Source organism: Camelus ferus, chromosome 35 (assembly GCF_009834535.1).
Source record: "Camelus ferus isolate YT-003-E chromosome 35, BCGSAC_Cfer_1.0, whole genome shotgun sequence".
In the NCBI taxonomy this organism is placed as follows: domain Eukaryota; kingdom Metazoa; phylum Chordata; class Mammalia; order Artiodactyla; family Camelidae; genus Camelus; species Camelus ferus.
The window spans coordinates 12614095-12637047 of record NC_045730.1 but is presented as its reverse complement, the minus strand read 5'-3'; the positions used below and the strand labels follow the sequence as shown (position 1 = coordinate 12637047).

Here is a 22953-nt window from a genome sequence, read left to right as displayed (position 1 = left end):
GATTAGCAACTCCATTTCTGGATATATACACAGAAGAATTGAAGCAAAGACTCCAGCAGATATTTATACACCCGTGTTCATAGCAGCATTATTCACAATAGACAAAAAGGTGAAAGCAATCCAAGTGTCCACTGGTAGATAAACAGAATGTGATACACAATGGAATATTATTCAGCACTAAAAACGAAGTCCTGACACATGCTATGACATGGATGAGCCTTGAAGATATTGTGTGAAGTGAAATAAGCCAGTCACAAAAAGACAAATATTGCATGATCCCACTAATGTGGAGTACCTACAGAAGTCAGAGTCGTGGAGACAGAAAGCAGAACGGTAGTTAGAGGGGCTGGAGGAGGAGGAAAATGGGGTGTGATTATTTAATAAGCATGGAGTTTCAGTTTGAAAAGATAAAAAAAAGTTCTGGAGATGGATGGTGATGTTGAGTGCACAACAGTGTGAATGTAATTTGTGCCATTGAACTGTACACCTAAAAATAGTTAAAATGGCAAATTTTATGTTATGAATACTTTACCACAATAAACACACACACACACACACTCACTCTCTCTAAGGTTTCAAAAGCTTTGCTTTGCTTAATTCTTTAGCTGTTTGGCTTATTGTATTACAATATTTAGCATTCAGATTACATCTAAGAAAATAGAGAGTAGGAAGAGATGTCATTTAATAAGGATTCATTACACTCACTTTGTACTGAGAAACACGAAGTTCTGGGTTATGTTTAAGACTCAAAGTATCAGAGCATAAATGTGAATGATTTTGTGCCCTGAAAATCCATATGTTGAAACCCTACCCCTACATGTGATGGTATTAGGAGGTAGGGCTTTTGGGATGTAATTAGGATTAGATGAGTTCATGAGGCCAGAGCCCTCATGAAGTAAATCAGTGCCCTCAACACAAATTACTATGTTGACCCAACAATATCCTGAAACTCGGAGATTTGTTCCCATTGACATAAGCCCTGTTTTGAATTTGGGTCTTTTTAAATTAGTGGCTATGTTGATAAAATAACTTAATACAGCAGTTTTAACTTTCCTTATCAAGCAAGAAAGCAAGAACCAAAGCTCTCAGTGGATCTGAGATCACAAAACAGGAGGCTTATCTCAAGGTTATTAAAAAAAAAATGGCATTAGCCATTTTCATTTGTTAAATATTCCAATACAGGATATTATAGGATTCTACCTTCTCAAGGATATCCCAAGGGAATTCACTAAACAGTTTGCAACAGAAGATAGATGAAAATTTCTCTTTTGAAAACTGAGTTATAAGACAAAGACCACATCACTGTTGCACACAATTCAGAGAGACAAAGATGTTAACCTGCTTTTAACTTTTTTTAAAAGTTCACTTCTCCATTTTCCTTAGGGGAAGTGATTCAGTTAGACAAATTTTTAATTGTATAGCTCAGCAAAGAGAATAATCAGCCAGCAATAGTAATTTCCTAAGAAATGGATTACTTTGGAAGATGTGTGTTTGTGCACGTGTATGTGTGCATGCATGTGCATACATTGTTTGAGAGACTAGCTAGAAGTAAAGAAACATGAGCAGCAGAAGATACAAACATTTCTGGTGGTCAATTTTTTAAAATTACAGGGCTCAGCATTCATCAAAGTTGGGCATATTAGCCTATTTCCAAAGAAGACATACAGATGGCCAACAGGCACAGAAAAAGATGCTCAAAATCACTTATTTTTAGAGAAATGCAAATCAAAACTACAATAAGACATCACCTCACACCAATCAGAAAAGCCATCATCAAAGTCTACATATAATAAATGCTGGAGACAATGAAGAGAAAAGGGAACCCTTCTTCACTGGTGGGAATGTAAATTGGAGCAGCCGTGATAAAAAACAGTATGGAGATTCTCAAAAAACTAAAAATAGAGTTACCATATGATCAAGCAATCCCACTCCTGGGCAGACATTGAGAAATCCTAATTGGGAAAGATATGTGCACCCCAATGTTCATAGCAGCACTATTTACAATAGCCAAGACATGGAAACACCCTAAATGCCCATTGACAGATGAATAGTTAAAGAAGATGTGGTATATGTATACAATGGAGTATTACTCAGTTATAAAAAGGAATGAAATAATGCCATTTGCAGTAACATGGATGGACCTAGAGATTCTCATACTAAGTGAAGTCAGATAGAAAAAGATAAATATCATATGATATCACTTATACATGGAATCTGGAAAGATGATACCAATGAACTTTTTTACAAAACAGAAAGATATTCACAGACATAGGAAACAAATTTATGGTTACCAAAGGGGAAAGTGAGGGGAGGGATAAATTGGGAGCTTGGGATTAACATATATAAAATAGATAACCAACAAGGTCCTACTATATAGCACAGGGAACTATGTTCAATATCTTGTAATAACTTATAATGGAAAAAATCTGAAAAAGAATAGATTATATATGTATATATAACTGAATCACTTTACTGTACGCCTGAAACATTGAAAATTAATTATATTTCAATAAAAAATGAAAAAAAGTTGGGCCTATTAATCATTTTTCTTAGTAGAAAATATCAAAGTGTGGGGTTTGACTGATTTTCACAGAAAGAGAATAGAAATCTTTCAAAATTGTTGGTAAGAATGATTCACCCTTCTTGCTTTTGTGAAGAAATAATTGTGAATATTAAATTATATTCATTTTTCTGCCTGAAATAGTTTTTAAATGCTTGTCATTTTGTTCACAGCAAAAGACTGTTTAAATGATGTCAGTTACACTCATTGATTTCAAGTACAGTATTTGTTGAAAGCAAGTATGCATATCAAGATTATTTTATATGTCTTTTCAAACAAACTATCCCCTTTCTATGGATGGATATGGTTTAAAGGGCATTACTCCTAGCTATTGCCAAACTTCAAAGAAAGGAGAGCTCACTAGTGTTTTGGATAAAGAACTCACTTACCAGAGTTAACTTGGTGATTACAGATTATTGACTGAACTGCATTGGATTTATCTAGATTTCTCTAAGAAAGAAAGACTCAATCCAATGCTCTAAGTTGGAAGATAAAGAAACAATTATGGGGAGCAGAGGGTAGAATCAATATCTTAAATGTGTAGGATTCAATTTTAGCTTAATATTATAGATTTTTCAAAAGATGAGAAAACTAGCTAGGAAGGTGGCCCTTGACAATTTATATTCTTTTTACCCAATTCACTTTCCTGAAGCTGTCTTATTTACTGAACTAAAATAATTCTAGGGAAGTCAATGGATGCCCTTCATCTGGATAATAATGATCCTACTTATTGAGTGGGTTTAATAGGTGGACCTCATTTTTATGTGTTTGAGTATATTTTCAAAGCAGCGGATCTTAAGTTCAAATTCAAAAAACTCTTTACCCTGCCTTTCACACACAGAAGATTAGTTGGAAATTGGAAAATGCTCCAGGTGAAAGGCTGGCTGTGGTACTGCCTGGAGAAGATGCTTCCCAGAAGCGGGTAGATAAGCAAATTCCTCTGAGTGACTGCTCTTCAATCTTGCTGTCTCCACTCCCATTATTACACAAGTGAAAAGAAGTTTTATAAGATCATCTTCCCCCCAAAATAAAACAAGTGCAGAGTGAAGAGGAAGCAACCCAGAGATCTATGTAGTAAAAAAGATTGGTGGAGAAATGAGGCTGGAAATTAAGGTATATTCTCAACTAATTTGCCTTGATGTACATGGAGGGGGCCCTGGAAATTTGTTTTATTTTGTTTTGGAATGAACTGGTAGGCAGTTCCTTCTCCTGCAACTACCTCTCTGAGTTACAACTCCTCCACTATCAGATTGGGTGCAATTAACATATTGGATCCTGGGCAGTGGTCCAGTTATTCCAATTCTAGGGACATCTCCAGTTATAGCCATAGTAATGGCCCCTTGAGATTTCTATGGGCTTGTTGCTATGGAAACAGTTTTGCAGGATTTAAAACCTTAGGAAAAATGCCTAAAGGTTTGAAACTTGTTTCAGATCTAAAATAAACCTTTCCTTGGAGCAACCTACTTAATGCTCTTCAAAATGAATTAATTTATTCTTTAAATAGTAAGTCATATCATTAAAAATAAAGTCTCTCTTATCCAAGCTGCTGAAAAAAAACAATACTTCCAGGGTTTGTCTTTTCCTATTTGAGAGATTCTGTGAACTTGAGAGATGGTGGATATGAGATATCCTTTAGATTTCTCAGTTCTGGAAATTTTCCATTCTCAGAGTGAGATGCTTCTACACAGCTGCTTCCACTCCCAAGCTTGCCTAAACCAACATTAGCAGCACAGAGCTAGGTCAGCTTTCCATGGCCACTTTCAGAAAATCACCACTAACCTGGTGGTTTAAAACAACACAAATTTGTTGTCTTACAGTTCTGTGGGAACTGGGTCTCACTGGGCTAAAATCAATGTGTTGTTTTTCCATTGTGGATTCTTTAGGAGAGAATCTGTTTCCTTGTCTTTTCCAGCCTCTAGAGGCTGCTTGCATTCCTTGGCTCCTGGCCCCCTTCCTCTGACTTCTAATTCAACAATGTCAAATCTCTCTTGCCCTTGTCATCACGTATCTTTGTCTGACCACAGCTGGGGAAGGCTTTCCATTTTTAAGAACTGATGATTAGATTGGGGCTACAGAGATAATCCAGGATATTCTGCCCATCTCCAGATCCTAAACCTTAATCACATCTGCATAGTCTCTTTTGACATGTAAGATAACATATTCACTAGTTCCCAATATTAGAACATGTATATTTTTGCAGGGCCATTATATCTATAGGGAAAAAAAATCCCATGAAATCTTTGTAGGGAGTATGAAATCTTTGTTCATGGGAATATGAAAAAGATGGTAAACCAAAGGATTTTGTTATAAATAAGATTTACTGAAAATAGATAAAAAGATAAATGATACTGACATATTAATCACAGACATTGCTGATTATATCAGACACTTCTCCTGTTACGTGACACTTCAAATACTCTAACAAAGCCCTACGACTTACTTTCCATACTCTGTGCAAACAGTAAGCAGGAAAGAAGATGTGACCATACTAACATCAGGCAAAGGAGACTTCAAGACAAGGAGTTTTACCAGAGATAAAGAGGACTTGTTCAGCATAATAAAAGCATCAACTCAATTAAGCAGACATAACAACCCTAAGTATGCATGCATCTAACAACAGAGCTTCAAATGCATGAAAGCAAAATTGATAGGACTAAGAAAGAAACAGGCACACCTGTAAATATAGGTCTGTATTTTAACTCCCTCAATCACTCCCTCAATAATTAACAGAACTAGTGGAGAAAAAAATCAGTACAGAATTTGAAAATACAAATAACACTATCAACCAACCTGACTTAATTGACTTTCACAGAACCCCACACTCAACAGTTGCTGCACTCATGTACTTTTCAAGTAGACCTGGGGCCATTTGCCAGGATAGACCATATTCTAGGCCATAAAACAAGTCTCAAAATAGCTCAGAGGGCTAAAATAATACAAAGTACATTCTTTGACTATGCAAAAATTAAGTTAAAATCAATCATTAAAAGATATTTTTTAAAGTTACCAATATTGAGAAGTTAGACAACATACTTCCATATAAGACATGGGTTAAATAAGAAAACATTACATGAGAAATTTCAAAACATCTCAAAATGATGAATATGGAAAACAGAACAGATTAAAATACATGAAATCCAGCAAAGCAGTGCTTAGAGTGACATTTACAGCTTTAAGTGCTTATATTAGAAAAGAAGAAAAGATTTAAAACCAGCGATTCATCATTCTACCTCATAAAACCAGAAAATGAATGGAAAATTAAAAACAAAGTGAATAGAAGGAAGGAAATAATTGAAATAAGAGCAGAAACAATAGAGGAAATCATGAAGCAAAATATACACAAAATCTTATGGTAGCTCACAGAGGAAAAAAATGTGACAATGAGTATGTATATGTCCATGTATGACTGAAAAATTGTGCTGAAAACTGGAATTTGACACAACATTGTAAAATGATCATAAATCAATAAAAAATTGTTTAAAAAAGAAGTGTACAACCATGGCCAGTTTTTCTATTTATGGAATTTGTGCTTCCTATTCCTGCAAACTTCAGCACTATCAGATCACAGATCTCCTGTTCTTAAGGAGAACACACCAGGGAGTATTTCCACTGAACTTGAAGTTATGACTACCACCTGGTCGTTTGCGTGCCCCATGCCAATGGATCAACCAATAGAGAATAAAATCAAAATACTGGTGGGAGTAATTGTCACTGGTTACCAAGAGGAGTTAGGGTGATTGGTAGCCAACAGAGTAAGCAAGAACCATATCTAGAAACCTGAGAATTCCTTGGAGACTGTCTTGGTGCTTCCATGGTGACCAGGCAACCACAGGAAACATGGCCTGACAAGGACAAAGAAGACACCTCAGTGAAGACCTGAGTCTCCCTACTAGGAAAGAAATCTAGGTCAGCCGAAGGTAGGTAAGGTGAATCAAGATTGAGTTGGAGGATAGAGATAATGAATAAATATTGCCTCAAGGCCAGTAGGGTTTAGAGTCTTTGTATTTTGTATTAAGTCTTTGTGGCGTGTTTGGCTGGCTACTACCATGAAGGGAATTTGGTATAGATGGAACATACATGTAAAGGAGACCATGAGCATATCTGAGTGGTGGGTGGGGTCAACTGTGAATGCACAGTACCTGGGTACTATTTCATATTCTTTCAGCCCATGTCTCACACAAGCTACTGCTGCAGAGACCAGTTTCAAGAGAGTATTAACTAGTTTTGCACAGAGCCTTGCTTCAGGCCCATATGACATTCCTCTTTCTCTTGTCCTGGGCAGTTTTCCATGTGATTGCAAGGGACTGCCATGCCACTCCCTTGGCCCTGAAGCATGCATAACCTGAAGTGTGGAGGTGATGCTTATGGGACCAACTTTGAACAATGGGGACAGAAGCCCCCTCAGAAGGACCTACATGGTGGATGCCCCATAGTAGTGTTCATCTTAATAAAAACCCATTGTTTTATTGACTTTTTATTCTTCTCTATTTGAATCCACCTGCCCGTCCCTCCTGCTCTCTGGGCTCACCTCCCAAGTGAACTGACTTCACACACGCCTTTGTCTTAGCCTCTGCTTGGGGGAAACCCAGTCTAGGATACGCTGTTTATAATAGAGAATGAATTTCCTCTGGCCACCCAGAGCTGCATTCACTCTTAACCTTCTTTAGAAACCATTCAGTGAGACTTGAGAGTTGGTGTGCTTGGATAAGGCAATACTGCTTTGGAGAATTTAGGCTGAAAAACTTCCCTAGTGAAGACTTTCTGCTTCATTGGCATCATTGCTAATAGCCCCATTTTTGTCCCTAGTTCTTTTCCTTTTAAGAAGTTCAAACAAGACACCCAATTTCTTTGAAACAAATAAGCAAGGCAAAAATCTAGCTAATCTTTTCACATTAACCTTACTCAGAAGGTGCCTGGCAAATTTCCAGGGTTGGGTAAACAGCTCGTGTATGGAAGTGTTCCTGCTTACCCTTGAGTTGCTGTCATTTATTTTCTTTGCTGTTGTACAGAGCCTTGAAACCTTGTTTTCCTCCCTTGAAATGACAAAAAAGTATTTTCTTTGGCACAGCCCCAGAGCACAACAACAGGTAAACTTGCTGCTGTGTGTAAGAGCTGTGTTTGTTTAGAAGTTACTCAAAAGGCCGTGAGAGCAGGCGACCTGGATTATAGGAAGTCACCCCAGGAAACTCAGAGTACTTTCTTTCCTGTCTTTTTGCCAGGATGCTGGTTTTTCTCTGGCCAGTAGTAATTTGCAATAGGGTCAGGATTTATTCTAGTTGGAAACTCATAGGATATCAGCCACATTGTTTTCTTGCAATTCTTTCTACTTACAAGATCAGGAGGAGGATCACTGAGGGGAAAACGATGTGTTTAGCTTAGGGTTCTACCAGACAAATGGTTCTTGATCATCTTCTCAGGTCAATTTCAGGAGAGTAGACATTGTAACAAAGAGAAAGGATTGACTATATTCATACACACCCATCATAGTTAAAGAAAAATCTAGACTGTGTTAAAAAAACAAACAAACTAAACTTCAAAAGAATATAGCAACTGTCCCCCAATGGACTCATAAGAGAAAAGAAATTAGAAATAGAAAGCTGAAAATCAGGAGGCTCAAGAGTGAACCTGAGGACTGATATACAGACTTTTCAAACAAAGGGTAGCTTATAACATTCAGTGATGAGTCACAGTGTGACTTTTAAGTCACCCAAGGCTAGAAATCCACGTTTCTCAAACTAGAAGGCTAGCCAGATTCTGTAACACTGATCACAGATTGGGGACTGGGGTTCAGAAAAGATGGGCAGAATCTGCCTCACTTTTAAACTATCTTTACTATCAAAGTAAGGAAATTTCCCAAATATCATAAATAATAGATAAGAACATTTCCAAACATGGAAGTCCCTTTTGGTGTTTACCTCATATATTTGAATCTCATGAGAATTAAGAAAAACAACTGAAAAGTCTGAAGCATTTACAGTAGGGTTTAAAATGATGGTGTTTACTTGAAGAGCCCCCTTCTTGAATTCTACCTATGGGATGTGCTGTTCTGGTTGTATTCACATGGGTTCTTGGCTTCCAGATTTTTTTTTTCCTTATGAAATATTCTCTTTACTTCTTTCTAGGACAATAGCTGGATTCTGTGACATCACTAGTCCATCCCAAGGGTCCAGCTCCACATATGACCTCCAAGATTATTTATTTGACTTTTCTGCCCCAGGATACACATAATCACATGTTTTATTTCTGTTCAGATTGACTTTCTATCAATTTTAAGCCTTAAATATTTCTTCTGTAAACTTCTGCCATTTTTATTTGCCTTATTCCTGCCTATGAGACAAGAAGATCATTATGACATTCACCTTAAAGCATGTAAGTTGTCAACAAGTCTACTAAAAAGTGATTTTAAAAAACTAGTTTATCCTGCAGAGACCAGAATTTAAGAGGGGGAATAAAAAAGTGAAATTTCCCAGGTTCAGTTCCTTCATAAGATTATAAAGGATGAAAAATGATGATTGAGTTAACCATTGGTATCAGCAAGGACCTATTTAGGAAAGATATGTTGTAATTTTAGAGACTCAGTACTATAATCATCTTTCTCATTTTGCCAGTATAATAGCACTTTGGCAATTAAAACTTAAATAAAGATGAAATCATTATTTTAAAAAGTAGGGTTGATAAATTAAGCCAGTTATTTAATGACACATCAAGTTGAACTGTTTCCCAAAGTATAAACAAAATAGCTAGCTGTTTAACAGAACTTTTCATTTTTCAGCGGGAAGTATAGTCATCTTATATAGATACGAAGCTGGAGCAGAATGAACTAATGGTCACTTTTTGATAAGAGGTTTTGTTCATTCCCCTTAAATTCACTTAAAGAATGTCAATATTTTCTGTATCTCAAATTATGTTCCTTCTGCCTACCACTTACTTTCTTGGATTGCACAGAATATTAACTCAATCTTTCCTATGTTCTTATCTATATTCTTTACTTCTCCCCATCAATCCTTCCATTTTGTGGCTTTTTCATTGTTTCACTTTTTTTTTTTTTTTTTTTGCATTTGGAAAAACAAAATAGAAAAGCCACAAAGCTTACCATTTCCACCAAGGATAAGTATAAGAACATCCCAGCAGTGACTGTTAAGATCCAGTTTTGAACACATGGATCCATTGAGACTGAGAGCCCAATGTACAGTCCTATGAAGGCAGCTAGAGCACTTACAAATTTATCAAGATGGAGATAATAATAGGAAGTCCAGAGCTTAACAGCACAGCAAAGTCTCCTGAAATTTAAGGGAAAAGGAAAATTTAATTCTAATTTAACTAATCATGCCTTTGCTAGAGTCATTTGCTATTAGTTTCAAATTTCAGTAAAATTGAACGATCAGTTAATAAAACACTTTCCTATATTTCTCAAGGATTTATAGCCCATCTCATTATACTTTTGGAAGTGATATTTCAAGGGTTTTATTCCTTTTACTGCTCCTGAAGGTAGTATATACAGAGAGAACTGTGACATATTTTCCTTCCTAATGTCCTGTGACATCTTTAACTTAGACAAATGCAAAATAAAGCCCTTGCTGCCCTGGGGTTTCTAAATCTTTTTACCTGCAAACTTGCCAGGCAAAATCCCAAGATAGTAAACATTATATGGGCTTTTCTTTTTCACTTAGGTGGGAACTGCTATAGGGAAAGAGAAAACAACTAAATATAAGATTCTTAAATCACTGCAAAAGCTGGTGAGGAAAACAAATTTATCCTTTAGAAAATGTTTTGCTGCCTCGATGGTTATAGGAAAATGACCTTATTCTCGCCACAGTTTTCCTCCCAAAGAAGCATGATCTTTTAATCTGAGAGCCTTTCTTAGTTTTGGGATTTGAGAAGAGGCTGGAATTCAACAAAGGGACAGCCTGGGGACTCAGTTTCCTAGTTCCACTGCATAATTAATCCTTTGAACAGGACTTAAGACATTTCTGCTGGCCTGCCATGGAGTGTCACCCACCCCAGCTGGTTTTTATTATACTAGCTAAAAATAGGACCATATGCTAGGACTCCCAGACTAGGAGGAAGTCATATTTAACAGATTCAGGAAGAACCCTGGAAAAACTCCTCAGAGAGGAATGGGTCAGTGATGATCAGTGACAGGACTCTGAACAATAGTCCCAGAACATGAGAGGTCAGGGGTGGTCCCAGCCGCTAATGAAAGTGGGAGCAGAAAGATGGACCACCAAGAACCCTCTTTCTAGGGCATACATGTGCCTGGGACCAGCCTCTATTCTTTCTGGACCTGGTTCATAAATGTCTACCCTGTCTCATCTTGGTTCCTGGGAGGCAGGATCTGAATTACATGGGTTATTAAGATTATCCAGAAAAAGAGTCTTACACCCATCTGCTACCACACGCCTGTCATTTCAATGTCATGCTTCGCTTTAGACATTCTGTATAAATCAGGTTGATGAAACCATGGTTTGGCTTTCATTTAAATGTTATTTTACCTCATTGGCCTGTTTGCTGACATAATGGATAAAACTCCCTCTTGAATGTTTCCCCCAAGTTTAATATGCAGATTTTAAAGTTTTTGCCGAAGTTCTTTAAAAGGAGGTTTCCCCAAATGACTCTGTCCCATATAGAATTCTCCAGAATTCAAAAAGAGTCACTTCTGGTTCCAGGAAATAACATTTAAAAAATTTCATTGAATTTTATCTTGAGGTACAGGAATTCTTTTTTCTAGCTCTCAGATTTTTATGGTTTAAATAAATTATGAACGGAAAGTATTCATCTTTCAATTGTGTGGTAGAAAAAGGAGCCTAGTAAACCATAGCTAGAAATAGAGTATGAGTTTTCTCAACAAGCAGGAAACAGTGATCCTACTGGCAGACTTACCCATTTCATGGGGAATTTCATGACACAAGATAGCAATTGTTGTTGTCACTCCCGACTCCAATGAAGATGAGAAGGCCGCTCCTATTACTAGGCCATCTGCAAAATTATGCAGGCTGTCCCCAACTAGGATCATTACTGCTAACAAGCTAATGGTTTTGCCTAAAGAACCAAATAAAAGTGTGAGAAGCATTAACAGAGTGCTACATACTTCATGGAATCCTTCAACACATCCATCTGCGACATCCTAAAATTGTATCAGATTAAGTAACCACTTTGTTTCAGCTTTCAAAAGAAGTCAGGACTAGAGAGGCAAATATGGTAACCAATATGGAACACTTGGATGTTTGGTTGCTGTTTTTCTATCTGGCCTGACTGATCATGAGATAAGTTAGGGCATTTGCTTTTCTATCGACTTGTTCGGTTGTGCAAAAAGAAGGAAATAAAAATAACACTGTTATGACCTTCCAAAATACCACCAATGACCTTTTCATATGCGTCTTTGGTAAAGAATTTTTAAATAATTTAAGAGCCTCCCTGCAGAATGTCATTAAAATGGAGTCTGCTTTCCAAAACTTTCCCCTCGGAGTCAGAATATCCCTCGTGTCAATCTGCTGGAGTCAAATGTCAACCTCCTGTCATTTTGTGATGGTTCCCTTTTCTAGTTGGTGCTAGTGACCTTCCCGCAGTGCCTCGTTCACTCCCCAAATGTGACCAGGATAGAATCATTACCAACCCTTCTGATTCCGAAGTTAGCTTTAGAACAATGACTAAATTATTTCTGAAAAATAATTTTCAGTACTAGACTGACTAGCAGTTGAATAAAATAAAGATAAGCTGTTTTCATGTGATTCTATTACATCATATACATTATCTGATTAGTAGAGAGCCAAAGAAATTAGGACCATAATGGGTTTCATTAGTAAAATAATTAGATCGTAATTGAGTTTAAGTTTTTAATGGACAGAATTTCTGTTTTCAAAAAACTAAAGTTGTATATTAGTATAACCCAATTATGGAGCAGAATCTCTAACAAATACAAAAAGTATTTCAAGGGTAACACTCATTCTGACTGAACTACCAAGGTATACTATTTGATAAGAATTGCCATTAAAATCAATTGCCATAGTCTAAAAACTTCATTAATCACTCAGTTGATGTATACTGATATGTATACTGTGTGAGAGGTATGAGGGGTCACTCTTGTTACTGTTAGAATGGCACACAATATTCTAATAACTCTACTTTCAATAAAAATAAGAAGAGGTTACCTTCTGGTTTCTGTTCCATGGCCTGATTGCAGAGGGACTGCATTATAATCGGGTTCTTATTTTATTGGGGGAATATGATTTGACTTATTGCATATCCCACAGTGAAATAAGTCACTTCAGTAAACAGCAGATATAACCCAGACTACCAGCCAGGAAATAACTCTACTGATGGTGTTGCAAAGATACTCCAGGCATTTTACTTCTAAAAATCTTGCTTTCTTTACAACCATCACTGTGAGACCTACTTCTATCCTTCTTGTGGTTTCCTGGTCCATTTTGTCCTTTATTAAAAATGCGATGTTAGGCAACAGTCATAAAAATACAGAACAAATATCAAATGATTGAATTCAGGGAGTGCTTATTGGCATTGCCTGGAAGCTCTCAGAGCCTAATAACGCAAACGGGTCACATGGCTATTCCTGCTGACTTTCAGAAGTAAAATTCTTCTTTGTGAAAATAAAACAAAGTAAAATAATTTAAAGTAATTCATTTGACAGCATTTCAGCATACAAATAAATTGTGCTATCCACATGCTTACGTACAGCTTTGATATGAATAGCATATATTCAAATGGGAAAATCTTTACCCAGTTTATACTCTGCCAAAACCCAGCATGGCCTACTTTGGTTGTCTGTTATTTTATTATCTCTGATTGTGGGTTTCTAAATGTCACGTCATGGACATGTACCAAGCCACAAAGCAAATATACATATTTGCATATAAGCTACTGGGAACACATTGTGCACATTGTTTAAGATAATTTCAACATTTTTCAGTGGAAAATAAGATAAGCATTCACTGGCAAATAAATGTATTCATTACTGAATTACTGATTATATTTTACCTTTCCTTCGGTACCTGGCAGTCATATTGAGTTCCACATTTCTGACCTATTAGAGGTTTTCCATGGTGATATGTACACTGGACCTGTATCATGTTGCTTTTTGTTTATTTAAATCAGACTGTGGATAGAATTTTCACATCCTGTCTTTGAAACACAAGCTGAGTTCCATCAATGAGGTAATATGAAACGAGTAATCAAGTATTTGAAGCTAATTCAATATGTCCCCAGCAAAAGGGCAGTTGAGTAATCAAATTTGGATGTGTTCACTGTTCATTCTCTATGGCGAGCTTGATATGTGAAGTGGAAAGATATGAGGTCCACAAAATATTTGCGTCAGACCATCCTTACTCCCTGATGGAGCAACTGCTGTCTGCTCCTAATTTGACTAGGCATAGCCTTCTCTCCTCTTCCTTTCTTCCCAAAACAAAGAGGTGTCTATTATATACCTTTTAGGTGCCAGACATTCTAAAATGTCTCCTGGAACTAAAGATTTATAAGGAAAGATATCACTAACAACGCTCTGAGAGCAGAGTTGGATGGACTCTGTAATTACATATTTTGAATCAAATAAATAAATTACAGGAGCTAATACATCGAACACATTCAGAATCGTGATTGTTACAATTGTGTTTGTGCTTACTAGCATTTACATCCTCAACCACATTGCAAACTAGGCATAAGGATCATTCCTATTTTTATCCCCCAGTGCATACACAGTGCCTGAAACATCTTCAGACATTTCTTGAATGAATGAAACAATGTGAAAAAACATATGGATGCATGCATGAATGGAGATCACAAGGAAACGGTTGGCACAGTAGCATTCCTCAGATCCTCAATGCTAGAACTTACTAGCTATGTAATCCAGAGCAGTGACCTACCCTCCCTAAGGATCAGTCTCTTCATTTGTATAATTTAGTTATTAATTATTCTTACTTCATTAAGTTGCAAGAGGATTAAATGAGATAATCCATTTCATGTGTTTAGCATTGTACGTGGCATATAATAAGTACTCAATAAATAGCTATTTTTCTTATGAGGTAACTAACTTATGGTAGAATGGGGATAACTAATCATGACTGCTTAATATCAAAACATTGAGAGGGTGTTCACAAAAGGTTAATACTGGTGAGAAAAATGGAGCAAAGATTCAGGAGCAACTGATAAAAATCAAAACAGACCTTTAAAAAAAATTCTAAGAGTTATTCAGAAACATAAGTAAAAGGGAATAAAGTTCTATCCACAATTTGGTTGATTAAATTCAAAAATAGTGGAAATGGTAGAAAGAAAATGGTTGGATGCAAATTATACAAACAAATGAGTTACAGAATAAGATGTAAGTAATGAGAAATCACTGTTTTGAACTCTACCATCTTAATGACAGTATCTCAAATGAGACAGACATTTGTGATGAATTATCAGTAGATGTGATATAAAACAAAAAACCCAATTATGTCTCCAGACTTCGTAGGAAGGGAAAGGCTCAAATAAGCAGGATTTTAAAGGAGCCTTGATAACCACATAGGTATGCATGCTAATTGAAGTTTCCAGAGGATCAGTTCTAAGCAACTGAGGAAAACATTTTTAAAGAATAAAGTTGATATTAATGTGTAATATGTTTAAAAGACTCATAGGATTGGGTCATTATTAAAATTTTTTTGAAGGACTATGCTGTATACAGAAAATGACACAACACTGTAAACTGACTATACCTCAATTTAAAAAAAATTATTGCCAAGGTTTTAATAATGAAATACATACTCAAAATGAAATTTAGATGATTTTGACGTATTTACATTAAAGCAGGTATAACTTTTTTACATGACACTTTCTATAGTTAATATTTTACTTTCTTTAATTGATGCATTTTCTGTTGGGGGCAGTCATACTGCCTATAGGAATTTCAGCTGCCTGTGAATCTTCTGGGCCTCTCTATTTTAAATTGAAAAAGAAAAGATGAAAGATAAGCAATAGTCATCATTTTATGAAATGAAACATGTGAAGCGTTCTGTTGATTATTAAAAGACATTTTAATTCCTTGGAGTATGTTAGAACTTCTAAGTTTCAAAGACAAACAGAGAAGGTAGAGCTGAAAGTCTGCAAGCATGTTCTCTCCACTGTCTACACTTAGATGAAACCAGCACTGTTACGTAGTTCAGAGTTGTCCATAGAGAGCTAGGGGCAACTGAGATAGTCTGTAATTCAGACTCTTCCAGCATGTAAGCCTTTATGAAACCCAAAAGCTGTAGGGAAAAAATTTTTGATTCTTGACCTAAGTTGGCACTTCTCCTATATGGTAGATTGTGGCTCTAGGGTTCACCTTCTAATCTTTAAGTAGATCATGGAGGAGAAACCTATGTAAACCCAACATCTCATTTCATTCATCACAGCAGAATAGGCTGTTTTTGTTGCCTTTCCAGTCAGTCAAAGACTCTTGCTGATTGAGAAAGTAGATAACCTTACGAAAGATGAACACAATACATTTAAAAGATTTTTCATCCTTTCTTATGACAGAGAAGTGAAATTTTGAAATTTACTTCTATGAGTTAAGATGATATGATTTTTAAGGTTTATTTATGTATTAAATAATTTTTTAATGGAGGTACTAGCGATTGAACTCAGGACCTTGTACATGCTAAGCACGCGCTCTACCACGGAGTTATACTCTCCCCCTCCAAGATGATATGATTTTATTTCAGAGACTGACTCATGGTTCAGTTTCAGGAAAGTCACTTTCCTTTCCTAGGCCTCAGATTCTGATTCTATTATGTGAAAAGAATACTTTTTATTCATGTATGGAAGATAACCTAGAACAAGCACATTCATATCACCCAAAATTGTGGAAACATTGAGACAAATTTAGTGTGAGACATAAGCATCTTTTTATTTTTCAAATGTAAAACAGAAAAAGTAAACTTAACATTCACATGTTAGAATAAAGCAGCTACTCAAAAGATGTAATAATAGGCTATTTTTGGAGCAGGATGGCTGAGAAGGTAGGAGCTGAAAGATGCAATGTTAGAGGAGGCAGACAGCCCTCTTGCCTGAGATCTGTGGATCTAGAAACAAACAAACAAACAAAATGTAGATTTTAAAATTACATTATATCAAAAGGCTGATTATAATCAAAAGGCTCTATAGTTCTACTTTAAAAAGACAGGAGTTCAAATATTTATTCTAGGATTTTTTTTTCCCAAAAAGCTATTTATTGTCACACTAGGTAAAGGAATTTAGAGGCAAGCATCCGAGACTCCTTTGATGATTGGGAAGATTTGTGAGTTCCCTCCTTCCTTAAAAAACAAAACAGGAAATTGAACCCGTCAAACAATTCTAAAAGTTCGTATTATTTGTTTCTCTTTATGTGGATCTGGCAGCTCAAATAACAAAAGAAATGGTGAATACATTATTAGCGAGTTCGAGGAGTCAAGTTGTTCTAAATTTGTTAAGTTAGCATCAGAGTTTTGTTTATTTGCATCTTGGGGGTTCTGGACCCTTCATTCCCACAGAAGGAATGAAGTCAGCATTAAAGTGAATTAAAAATTAATTTCAGCTTGAAGTTATGTTCTTTCAAACCACACATGATGTATCTCAACAATAATAGGGCTTTTGTTCAAATCATTATCTTTAAAGAAAAAAGTTTTGTCCCTGTCTCTGAGTCAGCTCTAGATCTGCAACCTACTGCCAGACTTCTATTTAGCCAGGTTTATGTCTCAAGAACAGTTTACTAATCCCTACTCAGGAATCTGTTCTTGAACTGTAACCCCCTACCCCAAGGCCATGGGTACAGGAGGCAAGTTTTTTAACTATAATATAGTACTTTCATCATTTTCCTGTCCCCTTACTTGTTACTTTAAGAATTAGAATGGGAATATTCTTTAGAATCTGATTGGCAGTTGTGTTTTGAGAATTCATATAGAAGATTTTGTCATGGAAAATTCAATGTAATAGGAGGCACTTACAATGAGACATCTCATTGGGCAGAATAAGTTCTCTCCCATGTTATGAAATGAACACCCCACTCCTGGATGCACTAATTCCTTGCTCAGCATTTATTTGGCCTCACCTAGTCATGACTGAGGATTATTTAGAATGGAAGAGCTCAAGGTTGGCTGGTTTATGAAAGCGTGCAAACACAGTGATTAAGGATATGTGTATTATGTCTATCTGATCTATACACGTTTCAAAGTGGTGCAGAGAGCAGCAACTTGAATCTGTGGAAAATGCATTTCACTCTTTGAAACAGCTTGCAGGTGCCTGGCAAAGTTTTCCAAACAGGATTTATCACGGTCAAGAATAGGCAAATCAGGAGTGGATTCTATTCACCTAGCCTACTGATTTTCATCTATTTATCAAGGAATAAAGGAAAGAAGGTAATCAAATCAGTAGAACACTTCAGATCGATAACCTACCAACTGGATAGTGGAAGCAGATTTGCCTCTGCCTGACTGGTCACTTAATTCAGGCTTGGATGCAAGGTGGTGGGAATGTCCCACATGCCCAATAACCAATGACACACCCTGCTGAATGTGGATGGTTTAAAATTAGTTGCTGAAGCCAGAAGAACACAGGTGCAGCCTTTATCAATTCCATGGTTCTATTTAACATTTTGCTTATTGGCCAAAGTGATGGGTGACACAAAATGAGGACTGGGAAGAATTTCATCAGGATAAACACTTGCTAAAATGGAGAAGCACAGGACTGCCCCCAAAATCACGCATATTCTGAATACTTTAAGAACACAACTTCAGAAATTCTAGTCATGATTCACAAAGGCTCAAACAGTGGTAGTCAGTCTTTTTTTATTCTACTGTCTTTTTTACTTACTGTAAAATTAAATTGTGAATTCTTTCTGGTGGAGATACCAAAAGGATGATAACTGAAACTGTATTTTACCTCATAATTACTAAATTTATATCTCGAGAAAGATAACCACCCACTAAAGTACTTGTAACTTCTAAAATATTCCCATTCCTTTTATTTTACCCAGTATCATACATCTTAAAATTAGGTTCTTAAAACTAATTTTAGGTTTTCTGACAAGTCTAAGGACAATCTGAAAAAAATTCTAACTTGGAGATGCTCAGAATTTATTTCACTCATTTCCATCTGGTTACATTTCTAATTATTATGCACAGGTTGATATGTTGGCTGTGTAATTTAGTTTTCCCAGTCTGGGTATACTAGTCTATTGTGTATATGGGGAATCTTATTTTTTTATACTTATTTAGGTTAGAACTCCTTTTGTGGAGGTTAAGTTCCTAAACTTTTAGACTATGTACTGGGATTGAAGCTGGCATTCCGAATTTCTGAATGACTACAGAATTCTAGCATGGGTCCCAGGCCAAAGAACAACTCTGATTCATTAAAACAGAAAAAAGTTACAGGATTTTGTTTAAAATCTATTTTTAATGAAAAGTTTCAACTATACAGAAGAGCTGAAAGAATTGTGATGTCAACACTCAGGTATCCTCTCCCCATTTCCTACCATGGACATTTCGTATTTTATCACCCATCAATCCATCTACCATCCCTCCATCCATCCAGAAAACCACCTCATTTTTGACACGTAAAATAGAATTTTGGAAAAACCTAGGGCAGATAGTAAACAACAAATGCAGATATTTTAAAAGACTACTGATGTGTGTGCCCTGTGCCCAAACATTTTATAGTATGTGAACAAGTAGAAAGTCAGGGAATACGTGGAAAACCATGAGGACTGCTGAGCCCCAGGATTTGTAAGAGAAGTTTATTTTAGTCTCCTAGAGTTTTTCACAAGTGCTTACCTTTTTCACTCTCCCAACCAGTTAATCTATTTTCTGATAGGATAATGCATAAGAGCAAAAAGAAACAAAAAATCTATAAATAAGCCACATTGCATTTTACGTTTCATTTTATATGCAGAAATTGATCAAATACAGGCACAATGAAAGCAATTATTTAAACTGATAAAAAGATGGGCCATAATTCCCATTCCTGAGCCTCTTGTGTTCATAATTTTAAATGTCCTGAAGATAGAAAACGATGCATAATTTTGTGGATTTTTTCCCAACGTTTTTGCTTGCTTGTTTCTGTGTTTTGGGTTAGGAAAGACATCCAAAACACAGATTGGTAGCTAGCTCTTGAAACCCCTTCATTCCCAGACATGAAATGGTCTCCTGTGTCTAAACTAGCCAGGGAGGTTGTAACAAGTGTATGAATGGGCCAGCAACAGATGTTTAAAAAATTAACACTCAGGCTTATAGCTGTCAGAATCATCTGTGTGTTCTAGAAATCAGAGCCCCATCCCTTATAGACAACCTCACAATGTCAATTCCTTTTGAACAAGTAGTTCTGAAATAAAAGATCAACATCATGATGCCCTCAAGCAAAAGATAAGTAAGATTTTAAATATACCTCAGCACTTGGTGATACCAGAAAGATAAAACATTTTTCTATCAAGAAAAATCCATGGATGCCTCCAATTAATCCCAAGAGTTTCCAAATATGGTCCTTGCTTTCATAGAACTGTCCCAGCTCTGAGGCTTCCTGCTTACGTAAACCAAGAATCTAAAAAGAAAAGAGAGAGACAGAAAGACATAACTTTTGACGACCTAAATATTAATTAGTAGGTCTACCATGGAATACATTCAACTTCCATTCTAGGAAACCCCATGATGACACCTGAAATCATTCAAAGCCCATCCATGAGTACATCTAGTATGTGATGTAACTGGGGTCAAATAAGATGTGAGAAAAGAGAGGAGAGCTTTGAATAGCTTCTACTAACAAGGAGAATATAGCCTAAGCTTTTTTCAGCAAGTAGCCTAAATTTTCACACATTCTTTGCCCTTTAGCTGAATTTTTTTCTCAGGAATTCAATCCGTGTCTATTTGCACAGCAATGCTTTGTAACAAACCAGTGCCTTTTACATTCAGAACAATATAAAGATACATTTCATCTGGGGTTTATTCTCTCTCCCCAGCCCCCCTGGCAGTTAAATACAAGGTTTAATAAATGTTCAGGAAGGGAGGGTATAACTCAGTGGTAGAGTGTGTGTTTAGCATGCACAAGGTCCTGGGCTCAATTCCCAGCACCTCCATCAAAAATAAATAAATAAATAAATAAATAAACCTAATTACCTGCCCCCAAAACAAAACAAATAAATAAAAACAAAAATATATTTTAAAAAAGGAAAATACTCCAATTAAATAAATACATAAATACATTAATAAATAAACGTTCAGATCAGTAAGAAATCTGCCTGAAAGACTTTTCCATCCTGTATACCTAGCTATAGTGTCAGCTCTCTGGGACACAAAAGGATACTAGAAAAGCTTCAGGACTTTTCCTCTAGTTGACTCATCCCCTTGGTTGACTCATTCCATTGGTTGACCTCATGATTTCTTGTGAGCTAGGAAATCACTGTGTATCACATTGCCTCCCCAGGAGAAGACACTTTGGGGAATAGCACAGTGGTTTCCACATTTAGGATGTTACTGAGCACTACATTTTAAAAAGGAAAAGAACTTCTATGCGTATATGTTCATATGAATATGTATGTAGATTCACAAGTATGTATACATATACGTACATACGTGTACATGTGTGAGTATCCATATCTACATACACACATTGAGTTTATGGACATAACTGAAAACAAGTCCATGTTAGTCAACGTTTTCTTTTGGTAAAGAAATGGAAGGACACCCACCTAATATTTGTAATTACCATCATTTCACAAAACAGAGGGCACTGGAATGTCACAAAACAGAAGAAAACCCCACAGGATAAAATCTCGATCTTAAAACTGAGTAAATTTAGCTAGTTAAAAGAGGAAATCATGACAGCAGTATTTTCTCATTTCTGGGTAGTCCTTTAAACTTGCCTTGGACCATATTCAGGAACCACTGATTTTTCTAGCTGTCCACCACATTGTATTGCATTTTTCTTCCTCTTCCCAAAAACTTTTGTCCTCGTTTCTTTCCTCAAAGTGACTGCCTTCTAAATGAAACCCAGCTCAGTTCCCTTCTGTAATATGTCTCTATACGGCCAGCTGACAGTCCCACTCACCCACGTCTTCCCCTGCTGCCTTGAGCTGTGTGCTCCCCCTGCTGGGGGGAGACCCAGGCAGCTTTAAGATCCATCCAGTTGCTGTATCCCAGGTTCCTGGGCAGTGATCAGCTCTGCACCCACTGCAGTGACCTAGAAACAGGCTTGGGCCACTGCCTCCAGCCAATAAGCCCTGAAATATTTCCAGAAAATTAGATTACAAGGGAAATTAAGACTAATAGTGGTTTGTTTCATTTCTCCAATGCTCACTTTGCAATTTTCAGAAAATCTAATAACTATGGAGCCTCTAAGCAACAAGAGTGACCCTGGAGGAAATTGCCAGGGGCTTGTGGAAAATTTTAACATCTCAGGCTTTGCAGGAGAGGGGAAATCATTTGCTCATCATTATCCATCATAAGGGATCTGAGAAGGAATAGGTAACCTCATCTGAAGACCCTTCTCCCTGAACTCTTTTGCATCTCAGGTCCTAGTCCTTTTATTTCTGATCAATAGAGAGCCTCAGAAGACTCCAGCAGAGAGCCAGCTTCCTGGAGTTTGCATGTTTCTTAAAGGAAATCTAGCTGCTAATAGCTGGGCAAGAAAGAGAAATTCATTTTGATGGTTCAGATGAAGAGAGGTTAGTGCTGGTGCTATGACCAGAGGTGTGGGCAGGGTCAAGGGTATAAACGAGGAATAATGAGACACTCAGAAATGAGCAATCCCAGGAAATCATTACCTCTCTTGGGTCTGAAAGGGCAAAGGGCAGAGGTTGGAAACAATGTTACTGAAGCTCAGTGAGAAGTGGAGCTGGGGAGCAGCAATATTGCAGGTAATCAGCTGCTTCGAGAATAAGTACCAGAGGGAGGGGAGTGGGGAAGAAATAACCCTGCCACTCTCTCCTCCCACCCTGGCTTTTCTGTTGTGTCCCTAATAAGGGACCTCAAACAACAATCCAGCCTGCAAGGGAGCTGATACAGGAGGAGATACAAACTTCTGGGGCAGAAAAGACAGCAAAGAAGGGCAGAGAGTGGAATTTTTGAGGCTTGAGGCAACAGGAGAAAGACAAGTGCATCTTACAGTTGATTCATTTTTACTTGTAGATACGGACTGTATACTTCCTGAAGCTTTCTTAATAGGAATCTATATCTGACCACCTATTTTTTTAATTTCAAAAATAAGAGCAATATGGTGAATTTTATGATTGATCATCTCTTTGCTCCTGCAAGGACTTTGGGGAAATAACACTGATTTCTGAGGAGAACACAGGCCATTGTCTCTAGGCATCCAAGTCACTGTGAAATGGTGCATACACACCTCCAGTGGCTAAAGGTAATGAGAAATTAGAAACATGTCATCGAAGCGAACAAGAGCAG

General features: G+C 36.8%; 1 protein-coding gene across 1 annotated transcript in view; it reads right to left on the bottom strand.

Moving 5' to 3' along the window:
• Window positions 1-22953, bottom strand: part of SLC39A12 (solute carrier family 39 member 12) — a 63510-nt gene that overhangs the window by 21316 nt on the left and 19241 nt on the right. Inside the window, 6 exon segments of the mRNA XM_032473705.1 lie at window positions 9654-9784; window positions 9787-9840; window positions 11441-11599; window positions 15418-15484; window positions 17962-18069; window positions 19946-20100. Coding sequence (XP_032329596.1) covers window positions 9654-9784; window positions 9787-9840; window positions 11441-11599; window positions 15418-15484; window positions 17962-18069; window positions 19946-20100 — 674 coding nt within the window.